This window comes from Saccostrea cucullata, unplaced genomic scaffold (genome assembly GCF_032062105.1).
Source record: "Saccostrea cucullata isolate Sc308-1 unplaced genomic scaffold, CSIRO_AGI_Scuc_v1 ctg755, whole genome shotgun sequence".
Lineage (NCBI taxonomy): Eukaryota > Metazoa > Mollusca > Bivalvia > Ostreida > Ostreidae > Saccostrea > Saccostrea cuccullata.
In genome coordinates this window covers 75,268-88,173 of record NW_026928871.1, presented here as the reverse complement: position 1 = coordinate 88,173, position 12,906 = coordinate 75,268, and the positions used below count along the sequence as shown (strand labels likewise).

The window sequence follows — 12,906 nt, the reverse complement described above, 5'->3', positions numbered from 1 at the left end:
AGACCCATATCATATCATGCGCAATCAACACATCACGCCTCATATCCGGTTGAAATTTTGTTAGGAACTTCCGAGTTGAAAATTTTGGGCTAATAAAGCTCATTAATTATGGCCAGGGAATATGATCACTTATTTAAACTACTCATAATAGGAGACAGCGGTAAGAAGTTGTAGAAACATTCCCCTTTTTTTAATTGATTTCCAATTTGAGCAATGTAATCTCATCAATCGATGTAAACAAAGCTTAATAACTTCATTTTCTGAATTTCAGTTTTATATTATGCATAGAAAATCTTTCATTAAACCAATTTATCTCAACTAACTCATTATAGCTTAGTTGTTTGTAAGAAAACTACACTGGCATTTTTCTGAAACTCGAGTTTCCTCTGTCTTTTGAAAATGCTTCCAATTTGTCAAGGAGCTCGTTCTACATGTTATGTTCCTTAGTAAAAGGGATTTTATCTATTGTCTTTGACCTAACATCTTTTAGACAAGGTAGAATATTCATTGTCAAAATGATTTTGTCCAACTGGCTCGCTTTAACAGTGAGGACTTGTCCCGAGACACAGTTTGATTATTCTTACTATACTTTTGGACTACATTTAGACATATTCATTCAATATGTGGATGGTGCGACTGTAAGGACAAGCACAGAATGAGACACTTCTATTGTTTTAATTAAGATCAGGATTGTAAAACCGCAGGTGACATTTGGTGCCTATGGGTGCAACGATATGCCTAACCCACGATATGATATGTATCACGGTATTTAGTTCACGATACGATACGTATCAGGATACATCACATATTGGGTTAAAAAGTCAGCTGTTTGTCATCATATACTTTAAACTTAAAAGTTTTATCAAATGCTCATTACACCAACACTAGAAAAGTGATAACATCCTTCGACCCATTAATGCCGTTTCTGCAGTTTCATTGACCTCATGTTTCATGCGGAGCCATTTTGAAATTGTAAACGAGGAAGCAAAACAAACGATTGGGATAAATACGGACCGAGTGAATCAAACCGTGATATCAGTTTCACATATCGTGAGTCAAACGGTGAAAAAATAAACCACGGTATACCGTCAAACGGTTTATCGTTGCACTCTTACTATTGACGCTGATGTCACATGATATCGTATGTATAAAGTTGTATTTCCAAAAAGAAGCCTGAACAGTGGTGAAAGTAAATGAAAAATGTTGTTTCTTTTACTATTTATCTTCAATATATATCCATTCAATCAAGACATGTAAACTTTTTGTTGAACTTTTATCGTTATTCTCGAGAGAACATTGCTTTAACAAGTGATGCATTGTGGGTCCAGAGTAACTGCGGAAAAAATTGTTTGGATCAATGTGCAAAGTCAGAATTTTCTCTTTGCCCAGGCATTGCTTTAAGAGCTCATAGTGACGAGCGACACTTCACGCTGCTAGCTGCGCTTGCTATTATTATTCAAACCTACCATACACACATAGACTGTTACATACACTCAGTGGTGGGATATGTAGATGTATATATTATAGCTAGAAATTTGTTTTATAAAAGAATCTCAAAATGCATTGCCTCATACAGAAAACTCAAACTAACTGGACCAGTGAACTTACATTTACTGTTTTTACTGGCCCCTTAATTAAAAAATAAAATGAATACATTTTCATAACTGTAAATTTATACATGTTTACAACACCACCATTTTTCAAGTTGTTCGTTGGAAATTCGCCCATTTTACGTACTAGTTAATAGTTACTAGCTAGATCCGGTTGTTACGTAATACATCCATGTTTTAATATATATTAACAACACGTATATAACATATCAATGAAATTTATGCAAGTAAGTCAGTTAAGATATATATTGACTGTTTATGATTTTTATAATCAACTTTTCTTGTTTTATAAATCAAAATTCACTGGCAAAATGCAAGACTGTTGCCAATACTTTGCCAAGTTAGAATAATCTAAATCTGTCTTGGGACAGGTCCTTGCCTTATCCTTAGGATTCTTCTCATATAATGAACCAGAAAATTGCAAAACTACTCCTAAATGATTTTAGAGAAAATAAAATTACACACTGAAAATAACTGTCAATTTGATGGTGCAGATAGTAATACCTATTCAAATTTAAGGCTTTTCAAACTACACATGACATTTGGTGGTACATTTAGACTCGAACATCACAATCACATGATGTCATATGTAAGGTGCATTACCAAACCAGAGCCTGAACAATGCTAATTTTTATTAAAGAATGTCTAAATTACTAAAAATCCATTTAAGCAGAATGAGTTTATTTTTTTGTTGAACTTTTGTTGTTGTTACTATGAGAATATAGTTTGTGGTAAGATGCAATTTGCGAAAAATTGTTGGTCCAAAGGTTAGGCCATAATAAAAAAAATCGTAGGTTCTCATCTGAATTTTTGAAAAGTCAAGGCAGGCAAGCGGTTTTTATTTTATATTTTTTCAATTTTGTAGATTTTTTATTGACCTGGTCAATCGGTGTAGATTTATCTATAATGCCCGAATAAAAGTCATAGTAGAGGTCCATTTATCTCTTACTTCACATCATCACCAATTTTTCACAACCAATGACCCTTTAAAACAAAAGTAGAATGGTAGTTGAATACCAATCCTTATCAGAATTAAGACGAAGAAAAACAGAAATAAAAAGAATTGATGTGGGGGTAAAAAATTGGGGCGAGTGGGGATGAGAACCTAGGAATATTTTTATTATGGCCTTACCATGATAATTTTGTATGGATCAATGTGTCACCTGACTTAAGGTTATTGCCCATGCTTGTTTTGCTACTGTGCCAATGCATGGAACACATTCTATTTTTAAACTGGGTCAGTAGGATATTCTGTCTATTTCTAGCCATCTATCTTTCAGTTTATAATAAATAAATTTTACTTTGAATTCATATAACATGTATTTCATTACAAGGGCAGGAAATTTCCATAAATAGCATATTTACTGTTAATGATAATGTTAATAAAATTCTCGACTTCTCCAACATGTTCGAGTTATAACAGAAGTTCCTACTCATAACTGAGTGCTTACTTTTGTTGTGCTCAGTGGATAAGAGTCAATATTTGGCTCCCATTGGGTTGGACATCAAGTGCCCCATGAATTATGGCCCATGCCCCACATTAAGATTAAATTGTTCATATACTAGTATTGAAATTGCATTTTCAATTTTTTAAAAAAAATCTTTATCTGTTTTTACAGGTGTTGGAAAAAGCAGTCTCCTGTTGAGGTTTTCAGACAATACATTCTCAGGTATATAAATAATAAAAAAATATTTTCATTGAAAATTAAAAAAAAAATCTCACCCCCAGATAGATAAATACATAATTGGGGGTGGGGACGGGGTTAACACTAAATTCAGTTTAAATATTATACATAATAATTCAAGATTGAAAGTTGAAAGAATTATACAATTCTTTTGGAAGAAAGTATTGAGCTGGGGATCATATGACCTTAATGCTTCCTTAAGGAAGATATTTTTTTGCAATTTTTATTGTGAATGGGTAAAATGTCAGTAAAAATGAATTGAAAGAGATGTATGTGAGTTAAAAATATATTTTGCAAATTGAAATCGTAATATGTATTTTTTGTTTGTATAATTGTAGGTACATACATCACAACTATAGGAGTAGATTTTAAGATTCGTACAGTTGATGTCAATGGTGAAAAAGTTAAACTTCAAATCTGGGACACAGCTGGTCAAGAGAGGTTCAGAACGATAACATCAACGTAAGTCATTCAAAACAAATATGTCTATAAATTGAAATTTAAAAAAAAAAAATTGTCTGTATTAGTCATTACACACAAATTTTTCCATGTTAGTCATTAAAAATAAATTTTTCAATATAAGTCATTTATAACAACTACAAAAGTTGCATCCAATATGTCTATGATAATGTTAGTCATTAAAATCAAAATACCCCCGGGTATGTCTAGGCAGGTATCATTAAAATTGATTATGTCTATGTTGGTCATTAGAAACAGCTTTCTCTCTATAGACTGTAAATCACCTTTTATTCATAAGAACTTAATTTTTTGTGTAATTATTCAAGACAGTCTGCTTGAAAAATTTTTATTCTTGAATATACATGTATTAGTATTTCTATTTCTTATCCAAAGAAATTATATGACCATGACACATGTAATTTTGACCTAATGTATTAAATGTATATTAAGTGAAATTTCTTTCTTTTATAACTGTTAATGAGACTAAGGCTCTGATTAAATAAAAGCTATTGATTTTAAAATGCCTTTAGAAGTATGATTAAGACTTGCCTTTACCAGAGCAAGGGAATGACAGGTATTGATTAAGTCTTCCCTTTCTCTGGAGTCTTGATAAGTGAGCTCTTGCTGTTAATGAATCGTCTTAATTACTTCTCCAGGTACTACAGAGGGACTCACGGTGTGATTGTCGTGTATGATGTCACGAGCGGGGAATCGTTCGCCAATGTTAAGAGGTGGCTTCATGAGATTGATCAGAACTGTGATGTTGTTAATAGGATTTTAGGTAAGCAGAAGGTTGTGTGAGGCAAACTCAGATCAGGTGCACACTTGGCAAGCTTTACATCTCAAGTGAATTTCTTTCACAAAGTGTCCTTTTCATGTACTTTATATTTCATGGGTACTACTGAATAATTATATACTGGTAGTTTCTATCCTCAAAGGGGAAGTACTGTAGATTCCTTATTTTTGGCGAGTACTTTTTATCGCGAACTGGCTCTTAAACGTCAAATCGAGAGAATTATAATTCACGAACGTACAGTTCGTCAACAGATTTTACATAGGTTTCAGCACCATAAAAATAAAAGCGAGTATTATTTTTTCGCAAGTGATGATCCAAGCGAAATTACGCGGAAATTAATTCCTCGCGTATAATTAGGAATCTACAGTACTCTGTCAAGAAATGGTTAAAATTAGGAATTACCACTTCCTATATTTAAGTTGCAACAGTTAAAGGCTTAATGCTGATATATTTCTTGATATTTTCAGTGGGTAATAAAGATGATGACTCTGATAGGAAAGTTGTACTCACTCAAGATGCCCAGAGGTTTGCGGATCAGATGGGAATCCAGCTTTTTGAAACTAGTGCCAAAGAAAACAAGAATGTAGAAGAAGTAAGTTTTGCTGAAGTTTTCAGATGAATCATTCAAAAGCTTCACCAATACAGAAGGATGGTCTTGCAACTTTCCTACTGACTTGCAGCCATCTGATTAAAATAAATCTTCAACCAGCTCCTTAATTCTGATTGTCCCTAGGATGCCACAGTCAGAATAATGGATATTGTGGAAGGCTTGATTTTTAATTAGACTGTTACTGGACTTGCAGCATTAAATATTTTCAAGATAAAGGTAGGCACTTCTGCATTTCATTTAAAACCTAATCTTTCTTTCAGATGTTTTTAGCCATCACAAAACTAGTCTTAGCGACAAAAAAAGAACAAATGAAGAAAGCAGCAGAACAGCCAGCCGAGTCAATAAAACTGAACAAGAAGTCCACGGGCGGGGGAGGGGGCAAAATGCGCTGCTGTAAAGCATGAATGCTCATAGACCTAGTGTGTTAACGAATTCTTTTAACACTTGTGAAATAAGCTGATGGTGCAAGATGAAACATAGCAAAACAAATTTGGGGACTCGTAATATTCAGTGATAGAAGCAGTAGATTTCCGTGTTGTTCAGGTGAACTCCTGTGGCTTGTGTTGTCCTTGCTGTGGGAATAAAATAAAGAGACTGGATTTTTTAACTTCTGAGAAAATTTTATTACCATTATGACATAATTTTTTTTTATCAAGGTATATACAACATTTTTTGTATTATTGATTACTGTTGATTTACTATTGTTTGTTATTTTCTGATTTTCTTAAAAAATAATCATAATTGTGTTGTTATTTATTTCACTTATTATGTAACTCATACAGCATAGTGTAAGAATGTAAATTGTATGCACTGTCTTTAAATATCTGTTAAAATTATTGTATACTTGTAGATAGAACAACATGCATTCCCAATATTGTAGTTTTTTTTTTAATTTCAATTGCAATTTTTTTTCCTGTTTTCTCTCAGTGATCCAATGTGCTACAATCCAAGTAAATTTTGATATTTTTTTAATTGTTGTATTTTTTCACAGGGTTTAGAAGGTCTTATCACGAGTAAATATCATATATGCCTATACATGAATTGTATTTTGTGTTAATAGAACGAGACCAAATTTATCTTTTATTATTCATGCTGATATACATGAAACTACAAAATTAATGTAAAATATACTGGGTAAATTCAGTATTTTTTTTTTAGATACAGAAAAAGAATAATTTTGTTTATTTTATGAAGAAGATTTGTGATTCCAAACTTTAAACTAATGTATACTGGGAATTTTTCACACACATTTTATTTTCGCCCCTTTCACCCTTTTCGCCCTACCCTCATTTGGGCGAATTTAAAATGGGGCGTATTCAAAGAATACAGTATAATTTCGTAAATAAAACTATAAATGGTCGATTTTAAAACAGGTCAAAATTGTCTGAAAGTGTGAAAGGGCAAAAATGACTTGGGGCAAAAATAACCCTGTATACGTATAAACTCTATATTTGTTTTGTATATGTTCTGTAGTCAATCGTGACTGTAGATGGTAATGTCATCAATTTCAGAAATGGGTGGAGAACTGGCAAAATTATCCCATTTTATTGTCAGGGGTTCAATTTAAACATTACAAAAAAATATTACATAATAGTATGAGAAAATTTTGTTATTTGTACACATTTATTTTTTTCTGAAAAACTAATTTTTAAAGTTACCAGGTATCTGAAATGTTATTAGAAAAACATTTCATTTTTATTTCTTCAAATAAACATGTATATACATTTTCAATTTTTTGCAAGAAATGGGAAAATACAATTTAGTCTAAGGCTTAGGACTTAGATTGAAATACATATATGAGTATTTACAGATAAGAAGGGGAATATCAAATTGTGTGAAACAAAAGGGGGACAGTCATGTTGATTTATATTATTTAGCAAATATTTGCATTGTTACATTTTTGTAAAAGAAAAATTGTGTTTAATATGATGAGATGTTTTGCTCTAATTTTGCATCTAAACTTAAGAACTATAGTTCTGCGCAAATGCTTCCTTTTGTGTGTATGTAGTTTGATAGCATCTCATAATGCCAAACATAATGTGCAATCATGTGTTTTACGAATTCTGAAATGTTTCTTGTGCACACTAAGCTGCCATGGTCATGTTATCATCAAATGCCACTACAAGTATTTTTATTAATGGCGCTGATGCTAATTTTTTTTTTTTTGGCTGTGACATTTTGACTTTGTTTGATTTAATGCAAAAATGCTTGTTATTATTTTTAAAAATGGATGAAATATTAAGTTGGGAGGTACACGTAGTGATGTTCAGAGTAGTTATAATTTACTTTTGAACATATGAAAATTCCTGAGATTTCCCAACGGGTTATCATTTAAAGCAAGATTTCTTTTGTTGTATTAACAGTACTTCCACTGTACTCTCTCACAAATCACTCCGTTCATGAAGACTCATCATTTCTACTTATAAAAAGGGATTACTTCAAAAGACCTAATAGTGGTCACTAATGGTTTGTGATGAATTTTTCTTTTCAAATATTTCCTTTGTATTGTGTGATATTTTGCAAGCTGATTTAGTGGATTTCAGACAAACAGAAAAATCTGTAGCAAGTTTGTAGCGTGGCAGTATTGGTGTTTAATACAGAGTAATGTCCTTTGCATGTTTAAATCAGTTTATAAAGTAAATACTAGTAATTCTGCAACTGTTATAGTTATTAGTATTTATTGACATAGCAATAAGTATCTCTAACATGTGTCATGTATACATATATGTTCTAAAGAATCCTTAATAACTTTTGTGATATGATTTATTAAAACATGTATGAAGAATGGTTGCTCTATTTTAAAATGTATAATACATGTATAGTATTTATATACTCAGTAAATACAAAATGATAGTAGTTTACACTACAGTAGAGGAAATGTTTAAAAGCAAAATGTTACAGAATGAAAAACATAAGACCAGGCCTCAGGGCCATAAAACTTAAACGAGCTCACATTTGAATTCAGTGTCAATTATACAAAAGGATTGTTTAGTGAAAAAGTGAGACTGAGATCAAAATTAGCTTGGCTAAGTTTTATGGCACTGGAGCCTGATGAGTTGACAAAAGACTTGATCAATATTGATTACAATTAAGCTTATGGTTTACAAATTTCAGTGAAATCAAGTTATATAACTAGTCTAGTTGTATATTACTAAGGTACAAAAGTAATATCAGATATGAAAAGACAAGGATGAATCTGGAGATTCCTGTTCAAAATCCATTTGAATAACTAGCTGCTTTGTGATTTAAGAAAATTTTAGCTGAAGGAAGCTATTTATAAATGTCACTTGGCATGGTCAACTATATTGTTACATTTGGTGACTAGAAAACTTGGATCTCGTTCAGAATTTTGTTTGAGTGTGACTCGTAACAAATGTCTTTCTGACGTTTGTTTCATCGATTAGCGTTGTGCTACCTCTTCTGGGTACGGTCACGTGACTTCCTTCGCTGTGTGACCGATGCGTTTCGGTACCGCCAGTTTTGAACGCCTCCAGCATGCTTTTCAGGAACCTAGACATGTGCTCGTACTCCGGATTACGCTGCAATGTCGCTAGGTTAACGTTTGGTCTTGCACACAGCTGCAGACACTTGGTCCAGAGAGCAAAAAGCTTGTAGGTGTCGGAAATTTGGAGACACCGCAATAACTGATCATCTTTGACAGATTTCTCCGTATTAAGGGAATGTAGAAGTATTTCTTCGCATCTTTGTTTCAGATTCCAGATTTGGTATTCTTCTGCGATTGGAAGAATTTGGAAGGCAGTTTGATCTGGAAGCAAATGATAATGAAACCAATCAGTTGGCTCTGTCTAAAGTATGCTTTAATGATTGATTTAACAAAATCAACGATTGATTCAATGAAACTGGATATAATACATGTATTTCGTTTGCACTTCGGCATAGGCTTGCAGTGGTTTAAGCAAATGAGACACTGTTCTCTCTCTCTCTCTCTCTCTCTCTCTCTCTCTCTCTCTCTCTCTCTCTCTCTCACGCACAAACACACGTAAACAGAATTCAACATGGGACTTTTTTCTCCACGATCGCCCAAAGAATTTTGTCAAAACTCACGGACGAAGACTTTACAAAGCAGATGTAAATTAATCCTAAGGATCAAACAAATTTTAGTGCTTTTAGACAAAAAACGAATAAAGACTTAGCAATTGTGAGATTTCGGGATTTCTTACATGTAATCTTGATAGAGGTAGCGTTTTTCGGAGTTAACAGAAAGAGGATTTTCTTGAACAAGAATCACTCGGATATAAAATAAACTATAAAACTGAGCATCTAAACAATTTTCCTACAATTACCTGTCACTTTGCGTTGGTAGGCTGGATGTAGGATATACAGCAGTTCGTGGACTGTATCATACGACTTTCCCTGTAGGGGGAATTCTCTCTGGTCCTTCTGCTCTGGGGAGGCCAGCATTCGGGCCAACACTGGGGAGGACATACACAACAGACTCCTGGAGGTGTAGAGACGCTTCCTCTCCACAACCAACACAACATCCGTAAATCCATCCTCTTGGACGAAAGGAACCGGGTTCTTCTCGTCCCCTATTACGCGGGGTTTTTCGAAGTCCCGACTGGTAGATACAGCAGACAGTTTGTCATCACTTTGTCTTAGAGCTAGAGGTGTCCCTAAGATGCCTTTTCTGGCGGGCATGACTGCGCTTAGACTACTCATATCGCTCTTGGAGAGCGGCAAACTTTTGTCGCTCGTAATGAATTACACCTTTCATTTGTGTACCATTGGTATTTAATTTCTTTGGTTATATAGTTATCAAATGTTTACAAGTCACCTGAAAATAAATTAAGAGAGAGTAGCGATAAATAACGATATTGTAGAAGCCGGTGGGATTCGGTGCGCACATGAACTCGATAAGGTGGGAAATGAATTGCAGAAATGAGTAAGGTGGTTTTGATCTTTACATGTTGATGTTAAATGCTGAGGACTGTTTGTAAAGGCCCATTTCTGTGTACATTGTACTCATACCAAGATTTCCCGCCTCAATGAAGTTAGATAATTAATATCATTAAAGCTCCCCATTAACAATTGAACTTTCATTGAAATTGTGCAGCTCTTTTGCCACTTAAAAATCCCTGTTTGTAGTGTATATCGCAGTAGATAAAAAAAATTCTTTGTTCTTTTATATACTCCAGCTATGAATAAACACCTAAACGCAAGATTAAAATCAGATCTGAATACATTATTAATTCAGCTGTCGGTGCCACGGAGAAGGGAATTTAAAAAAAAATATTCCATAAATTGAAGAAATGAAAACAGTGGGGAAATGAATTGTTAACCCAGTACTTAAAAGGCAAAGTGAAAAATTTCTTTAAAGCCATATATGGCGTAACTGATCAAAAAAATATATTTTTGAAAAATACAAAATTAAGTAAAGAAATATAGTTGATACATTTAAATTAAAGCTTTTCATACAATTCTGAACGCGGAGAACACCTCGTTTCATCTAATAATACGATTTTATCTTCTCTGTAGTGTGTTATTTAAATCTTTTGTATTTTCTTCCGAGTCGGAGAAAATTCCGAGAATCCAAATAAAATTGTGATATCTTTATAAAGCAATTGACTTTGATTTTGTAATTTACGGAAAAGTTCTATCTTTATATAAAGCAATGATACAAATAATAAGTTCTTATAATTTTAGTCTAATAATTTTCAGTGTACATACGCCATATATGGCTTTAAACTACACCAGAACGTGATGGTATGTACAGGCAAAAAAACAACTGGGCAACAAAGATCGATGATTAAGATTGATTTTTTCTCTCTCTGTAAACAACTTCCTTTTATCTTTATGGTAATAACACCCGATGGTGAGGATTCAATGGCCACCGATGTTAGCCTGTTGATTAACCAAAATACTGCCTATATATGTGCTACCCCATTTGTACCCCTATGATATCGTTTTTGGATGGAGTCGGTGAAGGGAAGGGTGATATGAAAGAGCACAAGAATATCAGTATTTTTTTGGACATACATTCAATTTCTTAAGTTTGTACCCCCAAACTCTCCTATATCATTTCACTGCAAACTGACTCTTTTGTAGAATTAAAGAATGTAGAATTCATAATAACATCTGTGAATAAAATATTGTTTAAGTAAAACAAGAGGCCCATGGGCCTTATAGGTCACCTGAGCATTATGCAACAACTTTCCAGTGATTGAATTTGATTCATGTTTTAAGCCAGATGCTATGACATTCACAATTTTGAAAGAGGCACCATTGATCATCATAACTATACACTTAGCAGTTGCTTAGTTTGGTTACTTAATACCCATAGGCAGGGTAGGGGAACAAAAAATGCATTTCAGCTAATCAGTAATATGCAGCAATAATCAGTTGTGCCTTTACCACACATGAACATCTGACCCTTAGGCCTAGATCAACACATTGCACAATTTTTGATAATGGCATCCTTGCTTTTCAAAAATATTTGATTAATACCAAGGAGCAGATTTCAAACCATTCATTCATTTTCAGTATATAAGTACAGCCGCCCCCCCCCCCCCCTCTATGGTACCCCTGACCCTGGGACCTTGAAATTCACAATTCTGGAAGATTAGGGCCCTTGCTCTTAACTATATATGTAGTTCATCTGCTTAAAACCCAGGAGCAGAGAAGAAGATTTTCAAAGAATTCATGTATTTTCACTATATAATCAATAGAGCCCCACCCTAACACCAGAACCCCTGACCCTGGGGCCATAAAATTCACAATTTTGGTAGAGGCACTCTTGCTTATCATAAACTACGCACTTAGTCTATTTAATACCCAGGAGCAGAGAAGAAGATTTTCAAAGAATTCATGTATTTTCACTATATAATCAATAGAACCCCTGACCCTGGGGCCATAAAATTCACAATTTTGGTTGAGGCACTCTTGCTCAACATAACTATGCACTTAGTTAGTCTATTTAATACCCAGGAGCAGAGAAGAAGATTTTCAAAGAATTCATGTATTTTCACTATATAATCAATAGAGCCCCGCCCTACACCAGAACCCCTGACCCTGGGGCCATGAAATTCACAATTTTGGTAGAGGCACTCTTGCTCATCATAAATATGTACTTAGTTGGTTTATTTAATACCCAGGAGCAGAGAAGAAGATTTTCAAAGAAATAATGCATTTTCACTATATGCTTATTTAGCCCCGCCCTAGCACTAGAACTCCTGACTCCAGAACCATGAATTTCACAATTTTGGTAGAGGACTCAATGCTGAGTACAAACATGCAAACAGTTTGACTGCTTGATGTCCAGGAGTAAAGAAGAAGATTTTTAAAGATTGCATTAATTTTTGTGGTTTTGGCCCCACCTTTCAGGCCCCAGGGGGGCAGGGATCATGAAATTCACAATTTTTGTTCCCCTTCACCCATAGATGCTTTGTGCCAAATTTGGTTGAAATTAGTTGAGTGGTTGCAGAGAAGAAGCTGAAAATGTTCAAATAATAACGGACGACGCACGACGACGGACAATAGATCACCTGAGTTTACTCAGGTGACCTAAAAAAAAGATGAATGTAGTATTATGCACAGACAAACACACCATAACACAGAGAAGTAAAAGGTGTTTGTGAAACACTGGTGCCCCCGTTTGGCAAGTTATAGTGAAGATTAAACTTTATCAAATGCAAATCAAATATTCTGGTACCCTAAGAAAGGTCTTCTCACAAAAATTTCACTTTTGAAATATGGAAGCCCTAGCACCACTTGTTCAAATGCTATGGT

General features: G+C 33.9%; 2 protein-coding genes across 2 annotated transcripts; one reads left to right on the top strand and one right to left on the bottom strand.

Annotated features, from left to right (window-relative positions):
- The first annotated feature begins 5 nt into the window (after positions 1 to 5).
- On the top strand, positions 6 to 7,945 carry LOC134278979 (ras-related protein Rab-35-like). The gene is made up of 6 exons (XM_062761289.1): positions 6 to 160; positions 3,230 to 3,280; positions 3,634 to 3,757; positions 4,411 to 4,535; positions 5,018 to 5,142; positions 5,421 to 7,945. The coding sequence occupies exons 1-6, from the start codon at positions 109 to 111 to the stop codon at positions 5,562 to 5,564; spliced, it is 621 nt and encodes a 206-aa protein (XP_062617273.1). The 5' UTR covers positions 6 to 108; the 3' UTR covers positions 5,565 to 7,945.
- A 129-nt stretch (positions 7,946 to 8,074) lies between these two features.
- Positions 8,075 to 10,196, bottom strand: LOC134278977 (BTB and MATH domain-containing protein 42-like). Its single transcript, XM_062761287.1, has 2 exons — positions 9,465 to 10,196; positions 8,075 to 8,926 (listed from the first exon to the last, which is right to left on the bottom strand). The coding sequence occupies exons 1-2, from the start codon at positions 9,838 to 9,840 to the stop codon at positions 8,502 to 8,504; spliced, it is 801 nt and encodes a 266-aa protein (XP_062617271.1). The 5' UTR covers positions 9,841 to 10,196; the 3' UTR covers positions 8,075 to 8,501.
- Positions 10,197 to 12,906: the final 2,710 nt, after the last annotated feature.

Bases quoted from the DNA above. Each gene is read 5' to 3' on its own strand.
- LOC134278979 (XM_062761289.1), top strand. From the start codon at position 109: ATGGCCAGGGAATATGATCACTTATTTAAACTACTCATAATAGGAGAC. The intron at 3,281-3,633 runs GTATATAAATAA...GTATAATTGTAG, and splicing joins TTCAGACAATACATTCTCAG to GTACATACATCACAACTATA. The intron at 3,758-4,410 runs GTAAGTCATTCA...TTACTTCTCCAG, and splicing joins TTCAGAACGATAACATCAAC to GTACTACAGAGGGACTCACG.
- LOC134278977 (XM_062761287.1), bottom strand. From the start codon at position 9,840: ATGAGTAGTCTAAGCGCAGTCATGCCCGCCAGAAAAGGCATCTTAGGG. The intron at 8,927-9,464 runs GTAATTGTAGGA...ATTTGCTTCCAG, and splicing joins CTACCAACGCAAAGTGACAG to ATCAAACTGCCTTCCAAATT.